The sequence below is a fragment of the Rhinopithecus roxellana genome, chromosome 12, assembly GCF_007565055.1.
Source record: "Rhinopithecus roxellana isolate Shanxi Qingling chromosome 12, ASM756505v1, whole genome shotgun sequence".
NCBI lineage: Eukaryota > Metazoa > Chordata > Mammalia > Primates > Cercopithecidae > Rhinopithecus > Rhinopithecus roxellana.
Window position 1 is genome coordinate 29,585,948 of NC_044560.1, and position 19,497 is coordinate 29,605,444.

The 19,497-nt window shown below is 59.8% G+C and overlaps 2 protein-coding genes across 10 annotated transcripts in view; one reads left to right on the plus strand and one right to left on the minus strand.

Annotated features, from left to right (window-relative positions):
• The first annotated feature begins 180 nt into the window (after positions 1-180).
• TNFRSF25 (TNF receptor superfamily member 25) lies at positions 181-6,064 on the plus strand. 9 transcript variants are annotated; one of them, XM_010357421.2, is made up of 10 exons: positions 600-774; positions 1,293-1,413; positions 1,631-1,765; positions 2,133-2,300; positions 2,399-2,477; positions 4,107-4,162; positions 4,262-4,369; positions 4,580-4,617; positions 5,045-5,225; positions 5,458-6,058. In XM_010357421.2, the coding sequence occupies exons 1-10, from the start codon at positions 727-729 to the stop codon at positions 5,784-5,786; spliced, it is 1,263 nt and encodes a 420-aa protein (XP_010355723.1). In that variant the 5' UTR covers positions 600-726; the 3' UTR covers positions 5,787-6,058. The 9 variants fall into 9 exon arrangements, with proteins under 9 accessions (XP_030798873.1, XP_030798874.1, XP_030798871.1 ...); XM_030943013.1 differs by lacking the exon at positions 1,293-1,413 and having other exon boundaries at positions 181-774; positions 5,458-6,064; XM_030943014.1 differs by lacking the exon at positions 1,293-1,413 and having other exon boundaries at positions 181-774; positions 4,583-4,617; positions 5,458-6,064.
• Positions 6,065-6,777: 713 nt separating this feature from the next.
• The window catches only part of ESPN (espin), a 37,131-nt gene continuing 24,411 nt past the window's right edge, over positions 6,778-19,497 (minus strand). The window contains 9 exon segments of the mRNA XM_030943019.1: positions 6,778-7,190; positions 10,167-10,178; positions 10,276-10,355; positions 15,621-15,884; positions 15,969-16,114; positions 18,582-18,606; positions 18,608-18,646; positions 18,648-18,788; positions 18,879-19,040. Coding sequence (XP_030798879.1) covers positions 7,043-7,190; positions 10,167-10,178; positions 10,276-10,355; positions 15,621-15,884; positions 15,969-16,114; positions 18,582-18,606; positions 18,608-18,646; positions 18,648-18,788; positions 18,879-19,040 — 1,017 coding nt within the window. The 3' untranslated portion in view covers positions 6,778-7,042.

Below are 19,497 nucleotides of genomic sequence, written 5' to 3' on the forward strand. Positions count from 1 at the left end.
AAAAAAAAAAAAAAAAAAAAGACAAAGTCTCACTCTGTTGCCCAGGTTGGAGTGCAGTGGTGTGATCTCGGCTCACTGCAACCTCTGCCTCCCAGGTTCACACGATTCTCCTGCCCCAGCCACTTTAGTAGCTGGAACTGCAGGTATGCACCACCATGCTGGGCTAATTTTTGTATTTTAAGTAGAGATGGGGTTTCACCATATTGGTAAGGCTGGTCTGGAACTCCTGACCTCAAGTGATCCTCCCGCCTCAGCCTCCCAAAGTGCTAGAACTACAGGCCTGAGCTACTGCGCTTGGCCCCTTCCGTACTTTTGGCCCAACCCCCTCCATGGCTGGGGGCGCGGAGGCGGAGAAAGAAGTCACTTGCCCTGGTTCTACCTTGAAGTGGTTCTCAGGGTTGGGGCGAGAGTCGGGGTGGGGACCGGGATGCAGCTCCATCCTGTGTGCCTGGTCGCAGCAGGCAGCCCAGCGCTTCTCCTGTTCTCCTCGGCCTTTCCGCTGCTGCCAAATGAGTTCAGGTCTAGGCCGAGCCGAGGGGGCACCCGGTCGGACTCGGTTGGCCTCGGGCGGCCCCGCCTTCCCCCGCCCCCCAGGCGGGCCCTTCTCGACGGCGCGGGGCGGGCCCTGCGGGCGCGGGAGTGAAGGCGGAACCACGACGGGCGGAGCGCACGGAGCCGGGAAGCCCCTGGGCCCCCGTCGGAGGGCCGAGCGCGGCGCCGAGGGCCATGGAGCAGCGGCCGCGGGGCTCCGCAGCGGTGGCAGCGGTGTCTACGGTGAGTTGAGACGCAGGAGGCGAGGGGCAGCTTTGAGCCTTGTCCCAAGAGCGTCCGTGAAGGAAGGGGCCCCGGGCGCGTCTCCACTCCAAGCCTCCCCGTGGCTGGGCTGGCCGCCCCTTCCGACCTCGTTAGAGGCTCCACCAGGGCGTAGCCCTTCCACTGAGAGGAAACCCCTCCCAGGAGGGTCTGGGGGCCCCAGGTAGAGAATGATCAGTGTCCCTCCCCCAACAGAAAGCATGGGTGGGGGTGTGGGTGCTGCCGTGTCCCTGCTCTGGTGGACGGGAAGCTTGTGAGAGGCTGGCAAGAGCCCCTTCCTCTGGCCCTCCGAAGCTTGGTGTGTGCACAGGGGGAAGGAAGTTAGTCTCCTCTCCACCCGTGGGCACCCCTTCTGCGGGGGGCCTGGGAAGTGGGCTGTTCTGTAGGCAAATGCTGGGGCCTCTGAAATGGCGGAGACCGGGCAGAGAGAGGCCCCACGTGGGCAGCTGCACTGAGAGTCAGCAGCACCTGTCCCCCAGGCGCTCCTCCTGGTGCTGCTGGGGGCCCGGGCCCAGGGCGGCACACATAGCCCCAGGTGTGACTGTGCCGGTGACTTCCACAAGAAGATTGGTCTGTTTTGTTGCAGGGGCTGCCCAGCGGGTAAGTGGCCACAGGGGTGGGAGAGGCATGGGACAGGCAGGGCTGGAGAGGTGGCGGGCAGGCCAGGGAGGTAAGAGGAGGCTGGCAGGGGAGGTAGGGGTAGGCTGACAGAGAAGTAGGGAGCTGGTGAGAAAGAGGGAGGGAGGGCAGGGTGGGAAGCAGGTTGAGGGTTGCTGGGCAGCCCCTCTGCCTGCCTGACCCCTGCCTGGTTCCACAGGGCACTACCTGAAGGCCCCTTGCACGGAGCCCTGTGGCAACTCCACCTGCCTTATGTGTCCCCAAGATACCTTCTTGGCCTGGGAGAACCACCATAATTCTGAATGTGCCCGCTGCCAAGCCTGTGATGAGCAGGGTGAGGGGCTTCTCAGTGCTTGGCAGGGGGTTCCTAAGGACAGGCCTTTCTGAGGGAAGTGGCTGGCTTGGGCCCAACCTTGGGGTGTGAGGGTCCTGCACCCACCCTTGCCAGAACCCTCCACCCGGATCCTCCTTCAGGGGGCCCTTGCCCCTTCTCTCTTCCTGGTGACCTTTCCATCTCTCCATGTGCCTTGGCCTCTGGTGGGTCTCGATCTCTGAGCTCTCTTTTTTAGGGTAGCCCTGCACCTGTCTCTCTTCCACCTATTCCTGTCTCCATTATCTTGGGGGCGGGGGTCTGCCTCTGCCTCTCTATGGGAGCTTTTGGCCCTAACTCTCCACTCTCCATCTCCCTGCACCCCCACCAGCCTCCCAGGTGGCGCTGGAGAACTGTTCAGCTGTGGCCGACACCCGCTGTGGCTGTAAGCCAGGCTGGTTTGTGGAGTGCCAGGTCAGCCAATGTGTCAGCAGTTCACCCTTCTACTGCCAACCATGCCTAGACTGCAGGGCCCTGCACCGCCACACACGGCTACTCTGTGAGTACCCCCACCCAGGGCTATCTACTCCCAGACCCACTTCTCCCTGCCTGCCCTACTCCTGTTCCATGCTGACGCATGCCTCTCCTGGACTGCAGGTTCTCGCAGAGATACTGACTGTGGGACCTGCCTGCCTGGCTTCTATGAACACGGCGATGGCTGCGTGTCCTGCCCCACGTAATACCTAGCTGTCTTGGGATGGAAGGAAGGGCAGCTGGGAGCAGGGCAAGGGCCTGGGGTGGGGCAGGTGTTGCTGGTTCAGGAATAGGAAGAGGGGACAGGGAGGAGAGAACTTGGCCCTGTGTTGGATGAGCCCCACTTCAGGTAAACTTAGATGGTAAAAGAGAAATCTGCATCCTCCTTAGCCAGATAAATAAGGGTATGTGCCTTCACTTTCAGCCAGCATTCCCCCCAGTGATCCTTCTAGCCAGGTATTACAGATGATTTGTCACTTTTTATTTTTATTTTTTTTTTTTGAGACAGAGTCTACTTTTTTTTTTTTTTTTTTTTTTTTTTGAGACAGAGTCTCACTCTGCCACCCAGGCTGGAGTGCAGTGGCCAGATCTCAGCTCACTGCAAGCTCTGCCTCCCGGGTTTATGCCATTCTCCTGCCTCAGCCTCCGAGTAGCTGGGACTACAGGCGCCCGCCTCCTCGCCCGGCTAGTTTTTTGTATTTTTTAGTAGAGACGGGGTTTCACCGTGTTAGCCAGGATGGTCTCGATCTCCTGACCTCGTGATCCGCCCGTCTCGGCCTCCCAAAGTGCTGGGATTACAGGCTTGAGCCACCGCGCCCGGCCCGATTTGTCACTTTTACAGACAGTCACATTGATATAGCTTTAAAACTTGGGCTGAAGGAGGTTGATGCTGCAGTGAGCTATGATTGTGCCACTGCACTTCAGCCTGGACAACAGAGCAAGATCTATTAAATAAGTAAATATTAAACCTATTAAATATTAAATATTAAATATTTAATTTAAACCTATTAAATATTAAATCTATTAAAATAAATAGATAAATACAAAGGGCTGAGAGTCAGGATTGTGCTGCTAGTTCTCTAGGGGATCTTGGGCAAGTTTAGAGAATTCACGTCTCTGATACGTGGTGTCCCTTTCTCAACATGGGATGTTGGCAGCTTCTTCACAGGCCTCTGATCAGAGGTGAGGGACTTTCTGTATCTATTCAAGTCTTTTTTTTTTTAGATGGAGACTTGCTCTGTCACCCAGACTGAAGTGCAGTGGCACGATCTTGGCTCACTGCAACCTCTACCGCCTGGGTTCAAGTGATTCTCCTGCCTCAGCCTCCCAAGTAGCTAGGACTTCAGGCGCCCACCACCACGCCGGCTAATTTTTTATATTTTTAGTAGAGACAGGGTTTCACCATGTTAGCTAGGATGGTCTCGATCTCCTGACCTCATGATCTGCCCGCCTCGGCCTCCCAAAGTGCTGGGATTACAGGCGTGAGCCACCGCACCCGGCCTTCATTCAAGTCTTTATTGAATATGTCCTATGTTCTACACACTGTTCTAGGTGCTGGGGATGCAACAGGGAACAAAATAGGCAAAATCCCTGTCCTTTTGGGGTTGACATTCTAGTGACTCTTCATATAGTCTAGAAGAAGCTCAATGAATAGTGTCTGTGGTTGTTATCGGGGGCACAATGACAGGAACATTCTTGGGTAGAGTGAGGCTCACAGGAGAGAGGCCTGGGGAGGGAAGAGTCTCCAGTATGGAGCAGATGCTGGGCAGTCTTGGGGACCCCCTCCTGGCATGCACCCCCTCATCCCTCAGGCCACCCCCATCCCTTTCAGGAGCACCCTGGGGAGCTGTCCAGAGCGCTGTGCCGCTGTCTGTGGCTGGAGGCAGAGTAGGTGGTGTGCTGGGAATGCGAGTGGGAGAACTGGGATGGGCCGAGGGGAGGCGGGTGAGGGGGGGCTACCACCCAACACCCACCAGCTGCTTTCAGTGTTCTGGGTCCAGGTGCTCCTGGCTGGCCTTGTGGTTCCCCTCCTGCTTGGGGCCACCCTGACCTACACATACCGCCACTGCTGGCCTCACAAGCCCATGGTTACTGGTAAGTACACAGACCCACACACACACACACACACACACACACACACAGAAGCCTGGGGTCAGGATGGGTAGCCCAGAGTCTACTCAACCCTGATACAGAAGGGGAAACTGAGGCAGGGAGTGCGGGGTGCAGAGCAACCCTAGGGGAGCTGTACCAGCACCCAGGTCCAGGAGGCTTGCCTGGTCGCTGACCGCACTCTCTCTGTGTCAGCAGATGAAGCTGGGATGGAGGCTCTGACCCCACCACCGGTAAGAACCTCACTGTGTGATTCTGGGCTGCCTTCTGGAGCTGGAAGATCAAGCCTTATTGTGATCCCCGGAGCTTGGCACGTGGCTAGCACAGGGTGGACCTAGTAGACAGAGGTGTTGCGAGCTGAGTCCTGCCCTCAAGGGGTATCAGTCAGCGGGGGTTCAGACTTGTACGCAGGAGCTAACAGTTCAATGGAAGGAGAGCCCCATGGTGCTGGGGGACAAGAGGAAGGAGGCGGGGGCAGGGGACTCGAGGCAGAAGCAAGAGTTCTGGGGGGCCACACTGAGAGCAGGGCCAACTGTGGGAGGTATCATTGCGGGAGTGTCTGCTGACTGAACCAGGGACTGTTCCCTCCTGGAGAGGCACTGCAGGTAAGGGGCCTTACTTGACAAGCAGGGCTGACCTGGGGCCCCTCTTGGCTTCCAGGCCACCCATCTGTCACCCTCCGACAATGCCCACACCCTTCTAGTACCTCCTGACAGCAGTGAGAAGATCCGCACCGTCCAGTTGGTGGGCAACAGCTGTACCCCTGGCTACCCCCAGACCCAGGAGGCGCTCTACCCGCAGGTGACTTGGTCCTGGGACCAGTTGCCCAACAGAGCTCTTGGTAAGGGACATCAGTGGCCTGAGGCCTTGACCCCATTCTCCTGTCTGCGGTGGGAAGTTGTGGTTTCACAACGTGTTTCCTTTCTGCCCCCTAACTGACCGAGTCCGTCCCCTGTGCCCTGAACCGCGGGATCCAGCCGGCTTCAGGCCTGGAATACCCGCATGAACGCCCCTGACTCCACCTCCCGACCGCGGCCCACGTACCCCATTGGCTCTCTCTGGCCCTGCCCCAGGCCCCGCTCCCGCGCCCACACTCTTGCCGGAGTCCCCAGTCGGCTCGCCCGCCATGATGCTGCAGCCGGGCCCGCAGCTCTACGACGTGATGGACGCTGTGCCAGCGCGGCGCTGGAAGGAGTTCGTGCGCACGCTGGGGCTGCGCGAGGCGGAGATCGAAGCCGTGGAGGTGGAGATCGGCCGCTTCCGAGACCAGCAGTACGAGATGCTCAAGCGCTGGCGCCAGCAGCAGCCCGCGGGCCTGGGCGCCGTCTACGCGGCCCTGGAGCGCATGGGGCTGGACGGCTGCGCAGAGGACTTGCGCAGCCGCCTGCAGCGCGGCCCGTGACACGGCGCCCACTCGCCACCTAGGCGCTCTGGTGGCCCTTGCAGAAGCCCTAAGTACAGTTACTTATGCGTGTAGACATTTTATGTCACTTATTAAGCCGCTGGCACGGCCCTGCGTAGCCGCACCAGCCGGCCCCACCCCTGCTCGTCCCTATCGCTCCAGCCAAGGCGAAGAAACACGAACGAATGTCGGGAGGGGCTCAAGACATTTCTCAGTTTCTCGGCCGGAGTTTGGCTGAGACCGTGGTATTAAATCTGTGAAAGAAAAAAAAAACAACCGGCTTCTTGGCGTTTCTGCGGGGCTGGGGTGTTAAGTGGCCTGGACTTTTCTCGAGGGAGTCGGAGGGGACGGGAATCTTGTCACCCCGGGGTCTGGCACCCATGGTGGAGTCCAGTGTGGCCTTAGCTCCCAAGCCTGCCCCTCCCGAGTCCACTCTGGTCCAATTACCCCCAGGAGAGAGCAAGTCGCGGCCACAGCGAGTGATGAGAGCGCTTTAATGGGGCTGCGAGGCGGCGGGGACAGGGTCGGGATGGGGTGCAGCAGTTAGAGACACAGGGTCAGGGACTCTCGTCCTCCACTGACTCCACCGGGGCAGTGAAAGGGTCCTGGCAGCGAGTGGGTCTGGCTGGGGACGGGGCGTATACTTGAGGGAGCTGGGGGCAGAGGTGGGGTCCCGGGGGCCCCAACTGAGGCCCGACAGGCCGTTTTCATCTTTCTGGTAAACAAATGACTGAGAGGAAACCCTCGGCGGGGATGAGAAATGAGGCCCGGGCTAGGCCGGGCGCAGATCTGGGTCAGGGAAGGAGGGAAAACCCCTTCCCCGAGTTCGGGGCCTGCCTCCACCCAGGATGCGCCAGCGACGCCGGTTCCGGGGTGCGGGGGAGGGGACTGCATCCTGGAGGGGGCTGAGCCCCGCAGGAAAACAAAGTCACCACCCACAGGGCTGGGGAGAGCTCTTCACTCTTTGATATTCAGCGAACATGCAAATATATGTAAGTCGGCATGCAAATAAGCAGCATTTTTTGTTGTTTGCATCAGCAGCTTGGGCACTTATTCTGGGCAACTGGGGCGGCGTGTGCACTCCAGTGTTGCCAAGGGCTGGGGATGCGGGGGCCAGGATGGGGGGTCAGGGAGGGTTTCCAGCGCAGGAGGGGTGGGCTGTGCGGCTCCCAGCCCTTCCGCCGGGGCCTGGCTGGCTGGAGCTGGGGCGGGGGGCCCCTCCGAGCTGCAAGGCTGCGGGCAGGAGGCCACGGCCTCTAGTACTTAGCGATGTCCCCCTTCTTCAGGATGACCTGTCGCTGCCAGGGCGCCAGCTTGCTCTCATCGTAGCCCAGCGTCCGCAGCTTCTCTGACTGCTCCTTCTCCCGCCGCAGCTCCTCCTGCTTCTGTCGCTCCTCCTCTTTCCTGGGCGGTGGGGGGGGGGGGGGGGCAGACCCGGTGAAGTCTGGGGCCAGATACCCAGGCTGGCAGAAAGGGTGGGGCCAGGCACTAGGCAGAGGCCAGGTCACCCATGCAAGGGGAGGGTTACTGAGGGCGGGGGCTGGGTTGCTGAAGACAGAGGGGCTAGATTGGGGGCAGAATGGGGTTACTGGAGCACAGGGGAGCTGTGTGAGTGGGAGGCTGAGGCTGGATTATTGTGGGCTGGGGTGTTACTGGAAACAGAGGTGCTGGGCCACTGTGTGGCACCGTGTGAGGAGGTGGTGTTGCTGGGGTGCAGCAGCAAGATTACTGGGATCAGGACTTCATTCAGTTGCTGGGGAGCTGTCAATATGAAGTATTGAGGACTGGGGTGGGGCTGCTGGGGACCAGAGAGACCATACAATTGAGAGACAGGGACTGAGAATTAGAGACAGGTTATTAGAACGTAGAGGGTAGATCTGCCCTGTTGACAGACTAGTCACTAAGCACATGTGGCTGCTGAGAATTTGAAATGTGGCTGGTCTAAACTGTGATGGATTGCAGGTGTAAAATGTGCATGATATTTCAAAGACCAAGTTTTGTTATTATTATTATTTGAGACAGGGTCTCGCTCTGTTGCCAGGGTGGAGCGCAGTGGTGAGATCATGGCTCACTGCAGCCTCGACCTCCTTGGTTCAAGTAATCCTCCCATCTCAGCTTCCCAAGTAGCTGGGACCACAGGTGTGTGCCACTACGCCCAGCTAATTTTTTTTTTTTTTTAATTGAGTCGGAGTCTCACTCTGTCACCTAGGCTGGAGTGCAGTGGCACAATCTCAGCTCACTGCAACCTCCACCTCTGAGGTTCAAGTGATTTTCCTGCCTCAGCCTTCTGAGTAGCTGGGATTACAGGTGCGCGCCACCATGCCTAGTTAATTTTTGTATTTTTAGTAGAGACGGGGGTTTCACCATGTTGGTCAGGCTGGTCTCGAACTCCTGACTTCAAGTGATCTGCCTGCCTTGGCCTCCCAAAGTGCTGGGATTACAGGTGTGAGCCACTGAACCCGGCCTGCCCAGCTAATTTTTAAATTATTTTTTTGAGATAGAGTCTCCCTCTATTGTCTAGGCTGGAGCACAAAATGGTGCTATCCCAGCTCACTGCAACCTCCGCCTCCCGGGTTCAAGTGATTCTCCTGCCTCAGCCTCCTGAGTAGCTGGGATTACAGGCATGCACCACCACACCCACCTAATTTTTGTATTTTTAGTAGAGACGAGGTTTCACCATGTTGGCCAGACTGGTCTTGAACTCCTGACCTCAGGTGATCCGCCTGCTTCAGCCTCCCAAAGTGCTGGGATTACAGGTATGAGTCACTGCGCCTGGCCCTACAAAGCTAATTTAAATTTTTTTTTTTTTTTTTTTTGCATGCCTGGTGTGGTGGCTCGTGCCTGTAATCCCAGCACTTTGGGAGGCTGAGGTGGGTAGATCACCTGAGGTCAGGAGTTGGAGACCAGACTGACCAACATGGCAAAACCTGGCCTCTCCTAAAAATACAAAAATTAGCCGGGCATGGTGGCAGGTGCCTGTAATCCCAACTACCTGGGAGGCTGAGGCAGGAGAATCGCTTGAACCCAGGAGGTAGAGGTTGCAGTGAGCCAAGATCGTGCCATTGCACTCCAGCCTGGGCAACAAGAGCGAAACTCTCTCTCAAAGAAAAAAAAAAAAAAAAAAAAAAGCCAGGCGCGGTGGCTCATGTCTGTAATCCCAGCACTTTGGGAGGCTGAGGCAGGCGGATCACAAGGTCAGGAGATCGAGACCATCCTGGCTAACATGGTGAAACCCTGTCTCTACTAAAAAAAAATGCAAACAAATTAGCTGGGCGTGGTGGCTGGCGTCTGTAGTCCTAGCTACTCGGGAGGCTGAGGCAGAGGAATGGCCTGAACCCGGGAGGCAGAGCTTGCAGTGAGTCGAGATCGAGCCACTGCATTCCAGCCTGGGCGACAGAGTGAGACTCCATCTCAAAAAAAAAAAAAAAAAAAAAGACCAGGCTTGGTGGTTCACGCCTATAATCCCAGAACTTTGGGAGGCCGAGGCAGGTGGATCACTTGAGGCCAGGAGTTCGAGACCAGCTTGGCCAACATAGTGAAACCCTGTCTCTACTGAAAATACAAAAATTAGTTGGGTGTGGTGGCACATGCTTGTAATCCCAGTTACTCAGGAGGCTGAGGTAGGAGAATCGCTTGAACCCAGGAGGTGGAAGTTGCATGAGCCCAGATCACCACTGCACTCCAGATTGGGTGACAAGAGTGAAACTCCGTCCCAAAAAAATTTTTTTTTTTTTTTTTTCCAGAATGAGGTCTCACTGCATTGCCCAGGCTGGTCTCAAACTTTTGGGCTCAAGTGGTCCCCCTGCCTTGGCCTCTCAGGAAAGTGCTGGGATTACATGTGTAAGCCACCATGCCTGGCCAAAGACTTATTTTACAAGAGGAATATAAAACATCTCACTAATTTTCATATTGATTATGTGTCGAAATAATATTTTTGATATTTTGTGTCAAATAAAACAGTACTAAAATTAAGCTCACCTATATCCTTCTACATTTTCACTGTGGCTACTAGAAAATTTTAAATTACATCTGTGGCCCCCATTATATTTCTACTGGACAGCACTGGGCTGGGTGAGATTACTAGGGGCAGAAAGTACATTCTGAGGGCCAATCAAGGTGATTGATACTGGGGTTAGGTTAACTGAAGGGTAGAAAACGCCATGTTAATAGGAGGCAGGGATGGAATAACTGGGAGCAAAGTTATCAGAGCATGAGAGAGATTCTGGGGGACAGCGGGCTGGGGCATTATAAGGAGGAAAGAGGCTTTGTACAAGGGCTAAGAGACAGGAGGATGCATTCAAGTTGGCCTGGATGAAGGGATGACCCTCTGCGACTTGGGTGGGGGTAAGGGTGGCAGGTTGGGGCCAGCGCTGCACTCACCGTTTCTGCTCCCTGGAAGGAAAAAGAGACAGTGTCACTTGGTCCCTCCACCTCAGGGACGCAGTCAAGACACCCTGCCAGGCCAGCCTCTGCCTGACCCCCAGCTCACCTCTCTTCTTCCAGCTTCTTCCGCAGGAGGTCCCGCCTCCAGGCGGGCATGCTGGCCAGCCGGGCCTCCTCCTCCTCCTCCTGAAACACAACCACAAAGCTTCAGGGCCTGCAGGGGCTGGGAGATAGGGGGCACCCTCAACCTGGGGACCTGAAGGAGTCAGGGTCACAGGAAGATACCCTTTTGATGAACTTCCGTGGGACAAGTGGATGAAGTGCCTGGTCTCAGCCCCTCAGAGCGGGCCTCCTTTCCCCTAGTAACCCAGACCCTTGTGTCCTACAGGAGACACTACAGAGATCAGAGTTGAGTGGGACAGAAGCAGAGAATAAGTAGCTGGGACCCAGAGGTCCTGAGCCTGATTCCCCACAGGGGCAGGTGGCCAATGGCCACAGGCCCAAGACCTCTGGGCAGATGCAGATGTCGGCCCCTACCCAGCCTCTTGGCTCAGGGAGACTCGGGCTGCCCTGGCTCCCCTGCAAAGGACCTTCAGCCCATGGTTGCCCTCTTCCCAAAAGAGTGGACATGTGCTGTACATTCGTGGGGCTGCAATGACATCGGGGGCAGGTGTGGTGGCCAACGTAGGCAGTTTACAGCAAAGAGTTTTATTTATCTAATGTTACAGAGGAGAAAGGGTCTGTACACGGCACACTTCACACGGAACACTGCACACGTGGCTCCCTTGACCTCAGCCAAGGAGGTAGCTGTGAACTCCAGTGGAAAACCAGAGAGCAGGCCACACAGCCACAAGGGGGAGCCGCAGCCCCTCACTCAGAGGGGCTTCTGCTGCCTGGCTCCACACAGCCCAGCAATGCCACGGGGCCAGAGGGGGACACCTGGTTTGTTCTGTGCGTGCCCTGCCTATGCGACCAACGCCCCACAGCCTGCCACGATGGGACCTCAGAGGCTGAGGCAGCCTGGTCCTGGGCCCTCCGGGCTGCTCAAGGCCACAGTCCTGGGTTCTTCCTGCTGCTTCCGGCCTCTGGAGGGCGTCAGACAGGCGTCCAGGCCCATGTTAAGACGCTGGAGGGTGAACTGCGAATTCCGAATTCCGCTGCTCAGATGTCAAACAGCTCTGCCTCCTTCTCCTTCCAGAAGGAGAAGCTGCGGTCGATGTAGCGGCAGATGTCCTCGTTGCTGAACTCGCCCATCTCAGACACCAGTTCCAAAGGGTCTTCGGCGGGGGCTTCGGACCCAGGAGAGTCTGAGGTCGGGGGAGACGCAGCAGGCGGGGGTGGCGGCTGCGGCGCAGGGGCCAGGGCCTCGGGCTGCCCCTCGGGCAGGACCCCCGTCTGAACTGGAGCGGCCTCTTCAGTCAGCTCGTGTTCTTTCTCTTCCTTTTTCTTCGCCTGTTCTTCTGGGGCTGGCTCAGCCTCCAGGCCATTTCCGAAGAACCGGTGCCTGAGGTCCTCGAAGCCGTCGCTCCAGCCGCGCCGGCCGGCCTCCACCTCCTCCAGCACCACGCGGTGGAAGAGGCGGATGCGCTCCCACGGGTGGCTGCCCAGCCGGTCGAACATCTCGTAGCACAGTAGGTGGCGGAACTTGCGCTCCTCGCGGCTCAGGCCCATCTCGAGTAGCTGGAAGTAGCCGAGCATGAAGAGGTCCAGCGTGAGGCTGTCGTAGCGCGGGGGTGCGCCGCTGTCCAGGGGCGGCAGGAAGTGCTGGGGCCAGTACAGGCCGTGCGCCAGGCCCGGGCTTGCCGGCACGCGCCGCAGCAGGCTCCGCCAGTGGCCCAGCAGCTTGCCCACCGCCTGTCGCTGCCTCAGCAGCTGCCGCAGTCGTTCGTCGGGACCGTGGGCCGCGCCATTGCTCGCTGGCAGCGGGGGGACGTCCGTGGCCTCCAGCCCCGGGCCGGCACCGGCGGCCGCCACACGGGGCAGCAGTCTGCGTAGGCGCGCCTGGGCGCGGCGGCCCGGGCAGCGGAAGGCCCAGCGGCGCCAGTGCTCCAGGAAGAGGTAGACGATGCGCTCTTTGCGCAGGTCGAGGTAGTCCTGGACGCCGCGCAGCTCCGTGCAGAGGGGCGGCCGGCGCGCCAGCTGCTCGGGCTCAGGCAGCGCCGCCTGGCGCTCCTGTGCCTCCGGCGGGCCCAGGGTGCCCAGGGGCTCCCAGTCGGCCAGCGGGCCGTGGGCGGCAGAGGCGCTGGGCTGGCCAGAGCCGGCCGCCACGTAGTCCTCCTCCAGAATGGGCTCGCGGCCCGGGGCGCCAGAGGACTGCGGGGGCTTGCGGCTCCGACAGCGCGCGGGCGCCGCACCCCGTGCGCGCAGCTCGTAGGTGGCGCGGAGATGCTGCACTGAGACGCCGCACTCGAGGATCTCGCGCGCCACGGCCTCGCGGCACCAGCTGAGCGAGTGCGAGCGGCCCAGGCAGAGCGGCCCGGGCAGCCAGGGCGCGTCGGGCAGCGGCGCTAGCGGCTGGCCGGTGTCAGCGGTCAGCAGTTCCGCCAGGTGCGCAGGCCGGCCGCCCAGCGCGGCCAGCAGCGTGGCCATGCTCTTGAGCAGCGTGGAGATCTTGCTGCACCAGGCGGGCAGGCTGACGGCGCGGCCATGCATGCGGCGCGGGTCGACGGTGAAGCGCGGCGCCGACAGGGCGGCCGAGATGGGCAGCAGCTGCTCCAGCTCCAGCTCCAGTTGCTCCAGGCGCGCCTCCAGCTTCTGCGCCTTGTGCAGCACCTGCAGGTTCTCGATTTGCTGCTCGATGCGGAGGATGTCGGCCTCGGTCATGAGCTCGCCGAAGGGCCCAAGGATGGCGTTGTGCTCGCGGGAGTACCTCCAGCCCTCGCGGGGGTAGCAGCACGAGCTGGTGGCCGTCAGCTAAGGCGGGGAAGACAAGAGAGGGGAGGGAGGCGCGTCTCCCTCTGGCCCAGCTCCCGCAGTGGCGCCGGGAACCTTTTGCATGTCCTGGGTGGTGTAATGGCTCCGCGGGGCTGCATCTGCAGGGAGGGACAGCGCCTGGCCGGCAGGGGGTGACGCTGGGGCAAGGCTTCGGCCCAGCCGCCGCTCCGGGCTCTGTGCAGTGTCCACTTTGGTCGCTGGCGGGGGGCAAGGCCGGTCGCTGGTCGCTGCTGCGGCGGCAAGGAGAACAGGCCGGCAGACGGGGTCTCCATGCCTGGCTTGTTGGCTCATTACACCACCCAAGGAACTTGCGAAAGGCGTTGAAACTGAGAGGCGCGGTGGCCCTCCCCAACCCATCCGAGGGCGGCTATTGTGAGGCCTCTCCTCCCAGACTCATGACCCCTTCTCGAGCTCACCTGTGGCCCAAGCCTTCCCGCTCCCTGTGGTCAGTGTTTTCTATGCAGAATGAGAGGCCACTCTGCTCTTAAAGAGGCTACAGCTGCAGCTTCCACTGAGCTGCCCACCTACCCCCCGTCCTGCTGGACAGCTGGGCACCGTAATATTCTCATTTGCTCACTTTTTTCCACCTCTGATGTCCAGTTTTCCCCCCTGGGCCTGCCATCGCCTCCCCAGAGGTCCCTGATTCATCTTGACCCTATGCGATCCACTCCCCACATACAAAATAGGAAGCAGCCTCTTCCCTGCTTAACACTTCCCCACCCGGCTCCCCGGTGCTCCGGGAGGGAGTCCGTTCTCTTCTGGGCCGCTGGCCAGGTCTTGGTAACCTGGCCCCCACTGAGGTCTCTCCAGCTCAGTGACCCCCTTCCTCCAGCACAGTCAGGGCCACATCCACTCTCACTTCCAGACTGCCCTGTCCCACCTGCAGCTCTTCAGTCCACTCTCCTCCTGGCCACCCCTCACTCATCTTCCAAGTCTCACCTCAGACATCACCTCCTCCTTCCCTAACACACCCCCCAGCCCACATATAAGGTGGTCAGTTAGGGTTGCCCCAGTCCCTTCCGTTCCCCATTGCAGCTGGCTGTGTTGCATCAGCCCAGGTACTTCTCTCCACTGCCACCCACTCTCACACTGCCCCATTTTTTGTGCTCCGTGACTCGCACACATGTCCGCAGCCACCTTAGAGCAGGCCTTGATATGTTCACCATGAATCCCCAGAGGCTACAACAGTGTGTGGGGCACATAAATGGCACTCGGGGGCCAGGCGTGGTGGCTCACGCCTGTAATCCCAGCACTTTGGGAGGCCGAGGCAGGTGGATCACTTGAGGCCAGGAGTTCGAGACCAGCCTGGCCAACATGGTGAAACCCCATCTCTACTAAAAATACAAAAATTAGCCAGGCATGGTTGGTGGGCATCTGTAGTCCCAGCTACTCGGGAGGCTGAAGCGGGAGGATCGCTCGAACCCAGGAGGCGGAGGTTGTAGTGAGTCGAGATCACACCACTGTACTCCAGCCTCAATGACAGAGTGAAACCCTGTCTCAAAAAATAAAAATAAATGGCATTTGGGGAACAGTTGTTGGATGAATGAAAGGCAACTCATCCTGCCAGCTGGTGCTGATCGGCCCACCTTACAGAGAAGGAAACTGAGGCTGGATGAGGGTCAGCATTGGCAGCTGGAAGGTGGCATTGCAGCAATAGAGCCCATGTCCCTAAGACTGAGACCAAAGCTCTCTTGGCTACGCAGTGTGGTCCTTGGACCAGCGTCATCAGCAGCCTCACCCAGGAGCTGGCTAAAATGCAGAGCCTCAGCACCGCCCAGACCTCCTGAATCTGAACAGGCCTTTTAACCAGATCCCAGGTGCTAGGCAGGTGAGGGAGAGTCTGAAAGGCTGCTGTCTCACTTCCAAGGACAGGCTGCTGGGGGTGTGTGTGGAGACTGGGACAAGCCTGCCACCTGCTTTCCACAAAGAAAATGGCCAGGCACAGTGGCTCATGCCTGTAATCCCAGCACTGGCCAACATGGTGAAACCCCATCTCTAATAAAAATACAAAAAAATTAGCTGGGCATGGTGGCATGCGCCTGTAATCCCAGCTACCTGGGAGGCTGAGGCAGGAGAATCACAAGCATGGGATTGAACTCGGGAGGCGAAGGCTGCAGTGAGCCGAGATCGTGCCACTGCACAACAGCCTGGGTGACAGAGCGACTCTGTCTCAAAAAAAGAAGAAAAGAAAAGGAAGAAAAGAAAGAAAAAGAAAAGAAATAAAAGAAAAGGAAGAGAGAGAAAGAAAGAGAAAGAGAAAGAAGGAAAAAGGAAGGAAGAAAAAGAAAGAAAAGGAAGGAAGGAAAGAAAAGGAAAGAAAAAAGAAAGAAAGAAGAAAGAAAGAAAGAAAGAAGGAAGGAAAGAAAAGAAAAGAAAAAAAAAGAAAAGGAAAGAAAAGAAAAGAAGAAAAGAAAGAAAAACGGGAGGCCCCGAGGTTGGGGTTGGGAATGGCGTGGGGGATGGGCTGTGCATCCAGATGCAGACTCCAGGGGTCCCTGGGCACCCCGCCCCACCCACCTTCCGCCTCTGCTCCTCCTCCTCCTGCATCTTCAGCTGCAGCTTGCGCACCATCACCTGGCGCTTCCACTCCGGGATGGGCCGGCCCTGCTCATCGTGCGTGGGGATGAGCGCCTCCACGTCCAGCTGCACGCCAGGCGCAGGAGTAGTGGGCGGCACCGGAACCAAGCTTCCATTGAGCAGCGGCTGAAACCCCGCAGCTGGCGGTGTGGGGCTCCGGACTGGTGACAGTGCAGGTGACACAGACGGCAGCGGCGAATCGGGCTGCAGGGAGAAGCGGTGGGGCTGAGCGCCCGGTGGCCTGGGGCCAGGGAAGCCGGGTCGCAGGCTCCTGCCAGGCCCGCCTACCTGGAAGGCCGGCTGCCCGCTGCCTGAGAACACTGTGGTCAGCCCCTTGCTTTGCGGCGTAGGCTTCAGGCTCTTGCCTGCCTTAATCTCAGCCAGTAGCTCCGAGTTGTCGCCCGTCGGGGACATCATGTTGAAAGACTTGGTGCCTATGCAGAGGCAGGAGATGAGGCACTGGCCCCGGTGGGGCTGCATCCCTGCCACCCCTCACCCACCCCTCTGCGGCCCCCTTCCCAAGCCAAGATTGGCTGGGTGCCCATCCTCGGGCCCAGCAAGCAGCTCTCCAGATCCCAGGTCCCGCAGGCTGCTTTCAGGGCCCCCAGAGGCCGGCCCTTGGTTCCCCGACTGTGACAACCCCACTATCCTCCCCACCCTACTCACGAGGTGGAGGGCCCCCGCCTGGAGGACCCTGGGAGTTCATGGTGGCTCTTGGGCATATGTCCCCGCCCAGCCACTGACTGCCTAGCTCCAAAACGATACCTGGAATCAGCCACCTGACCTTTGTCCCAGGTTCCCTGGCTCAGCCCGGCTGGGGTGGAGCCTCCCTCTGGCCCTCTCCCTACATCAGCAAAGCCTCAGTGACCCTTGAACTGAGTCAATTGGGGCCTCCATGGACATACAGAGTCCGAACCCTGGAGTGTCAGTACCCACCTGGTCCCCTCCCTCTCCACCACACCCACAGACAGACGCACAAGCAGACACATTGGTTGCAAGCCGGGAGCACATTTATGGCAAAGCGAGGCTCAGCTCTAGGGGCCCAGGAAAGCAGGGCCCTTACTGAGGCTATGGGAGGCTCCCAGGAAGAAGGGCAGGTGGGTAATATGCAAATACACAGGGCAGAGTGTGCATTTTCCGGCTTAGCCGGAGGAGGCAAATGGAGATTTGGAGAGCTTTGAGCAGCTTTGGGTCTCTTGAGCCCCATGAAGGGGTCAGGTCCGGGAGGGAGGAACAAAATGGGCCGACAGCTCTTGGATTCCCAGACTGGGGATCCCAGAGTACAGTCACAGGGAGGAAGAAGAGGAGAAAGGGAAAATCGGTGTGGCTGGCTCATTTATTAAGGCAAAACCACCAGCCAGGCGCAGAATGCTTAGGTGCGTATGTGGGTATGAGGGTAGGTATGAGGTGCAAGGGCCCACCCATGCATCGAGTTTCTCTCGCCTGCCAGCCCCTGCCCTTTCCTCGAGTCTGGGCCCCTCCTGCCTTGCTATTCCTGCCTCTTCCCCCCACCCCGCGCCTCAGCCTCAGCCAGGAGCCGCGCACGCAGCTACTCACTCTTCCTGTGCCTCAGGACTCTCACTTCTAGGGACCAAGAGGAGAGAAGTGACAGTGGAGTTAGGAGGGAGAGGGGGCCAGGATGAGACTGGGACAGCAGGGGACAGGGAGCGAGCCAGGGAGAGCAGGAGGGGGGAGTAGAGAAGAGAGGAGGAGCTTTTCTGCCCATCTGACCCTGGCTCCGGCTGCTCTGGGCCTCATGAGGGTGGTCCATCGAGTTCCCGGCTTGGCTGGTGCCCCGAGGGCTGGACAGGGCCACCACTGGCTCTAGCCCCTAGCAAGGGCCTCCACCTTGGCACTGGGTTGTGGTAGGGCACCCAGCCCTGGCTGTGCTGGGTGGGGGTGTCTGGGGAAGTCCAGAGTATTTTTCTCTGCCCTTAGCTTCAGCCCTGCTGCAGGCTGTGGAGGGAAGGAGAAGGAGGGTCCGCACGCAGGTGCTGGACATGCTTCCATGGGCTCTGGTCTGCAGGGGCTGGGGCACCATAGGAACCGTAGGGGGACAAGCTCTGCTCTGCACTCCTAGTCAGGGAGACAAAGCTTTGGAGGGTGCCACTAAGCATGATCTCTGCCCTGAGTGGCTGGGTGAGGAAGGCATCCCAGCCAGGCTGGGATGGGAGCACCACATCTAGACACCCTGTCCTGGGCCTTCTAGGTATCCTGGCAGGGGGACACTGTCCCACCCTACATAAAAGCAGCCCAGGAATCCTGCACCAGTCTAGCTCTTAAAAAAGGATGTCTAGGGAAGTCATCGAGGAGGGAGGGGAAAACATTGCCCCCATAGCCAGGCCCCGGCTGGCCCAGGGCCCCTGGCAGGAACTGGCTAGGAAGAGTTCCTGGCATTTCTAAGAAGGCTTCAGGTCTGTGCTGCTTGGAAGGACAAGAGAAAGACATGGAGAGAGGAAGAGAGGCTCAGGATAGACGGGGGCAGGGGGAAGGGTGGCCAGCTGCAGGGCCTCTCTGAAGCTGGTTCTACTTCGTGTTCCTCCAGCACCAGCTCATCGGAAACACCAGCGCCAGAGCTGGGAGGCCCTTTCTAGCTGGTAGGAGGCAGGCCCAGAGAGGGGAGGGAACTTGCCCAGGCCACACAGCTAGGGGGTGGGAGGCAGGCCCAGACTGGGGAGGGGACTTGCCCCAGGACGCGCAGCCCGGTCCTGCTTTGGCAGGACCTCGAGCAACCCAGAGCCCTCCCTTAGGGTCAAGTACTCAATGGGGTAGGGGTGGCCGGAGGAACATGGAGAAGAGGAAGGACCCGGGCAGTGACAGCTGGGGAGGGGGCGGTGTCTAGATTTCCCTCCCCTTTCAGGGCTAGCGCCGCCCCCCACCCCTCAACCTGCCCCTACTCACTGCCGGTGGACGAAGAGGAGCGGCGCTTGCCCGCAGCCAGGGCCAGCGCCCTCGAGGGGCATAGGCTGGGGCCGGCGGCAGCGAACTCGCGGCCTCGGGCAGGGGCGGCGGCGGCGGCGGCGGCGGGGGCGGCGGTGGCAGCTCCCTGGACGCCTTGGGGTCCGCGGCACAGCCGTTAGGCACGTGGTTCCCTGGGAGCAGCGCTGCCTGCGAGGGAGCAGAGGGGCCTTCGAGTGAGCCGCGGGCGGCAGGGCCGAGGCGCGGGCAGCCGGCGGGCGCGGGCTAGCAGGCACGCACCTCCTCGCTGTGCGCCATGCCCTGACGTGCGGCCAGCGTCTCGCCCGGGCAGCGGCCCAGCTGTCGGTAGTAGTCCCCCGTGCTGGGCTGCTTGCTGAAGGCGCGGGGCTTGCGGCCAGAATCCTGCCTCCGCAGCCCGTCGTGGCCGTCGCAGGAGCCCGGCTGCGGGAAGACAGTGACCGGTGGGACTCGGGCACCTGCCCGGTAGGCGCCCCCCCAAGCCTCCCCACCCAGCTGTTCACCTCCTGGGGACTCGCGGCCAGCGGCCGTCGAGGGGTGCAGCAGCCGTCTTCCTACATCCCTTGTTCTCAGGACGGGCACGGGGGAGAGGGTCATGGGGGCGTCGGTGGAAGGGCAGGCTCCGCCCGCCTTACAGGGAGGGGTTCTGGGCACCGGCCAAGGGGTACAGGGGCCCCCACTGAGGCCAGAAGGGGCGGGCCCAGGGGCGGGGTGGCCCAGCCCCGACGCCAGGGGGAGCTGGAGAAGGGGCACCTCCCAGCTTAGCCCTCACTAGGCCCTTGGCCGCACCCCGCTCTCCGCTGTCAGACGGACTGCGGGTCCCCAGGGCTCCGCGAAGCCCTGTCTTTCGGGGGTCCCGGGCCGGAGGGAGCCCCCTCCA

What these genes read in the sequence shown, in the direction of transcription:
- TNFRSF25 (XM_030943011.1), top strand. Translation starts at nt 330, where the DNA reads ATGGCTGGGGGCGCGGAGGCGGAGAAAGAAGTCACTTGCCCTGGTTCT. An exon ending in CCAAGCCTGTGATGAGCAGG is followed by an intron (nt 1,766 to 2,132) that starts GTGAGGGGCTTC and finishes CACCCCCACCAG; the next exon opens with CCTCCCAGGTGGCGCTGGAG. An exon ending in TCACAAGCCCATGGTTACTG is followed by an intron (nt 4,370 to 4,579) that starts GTAAGTACACAG and finishes TCTCTGTGTCAG; the next exon opens with CAGATGAAGCTGGGATGGAG.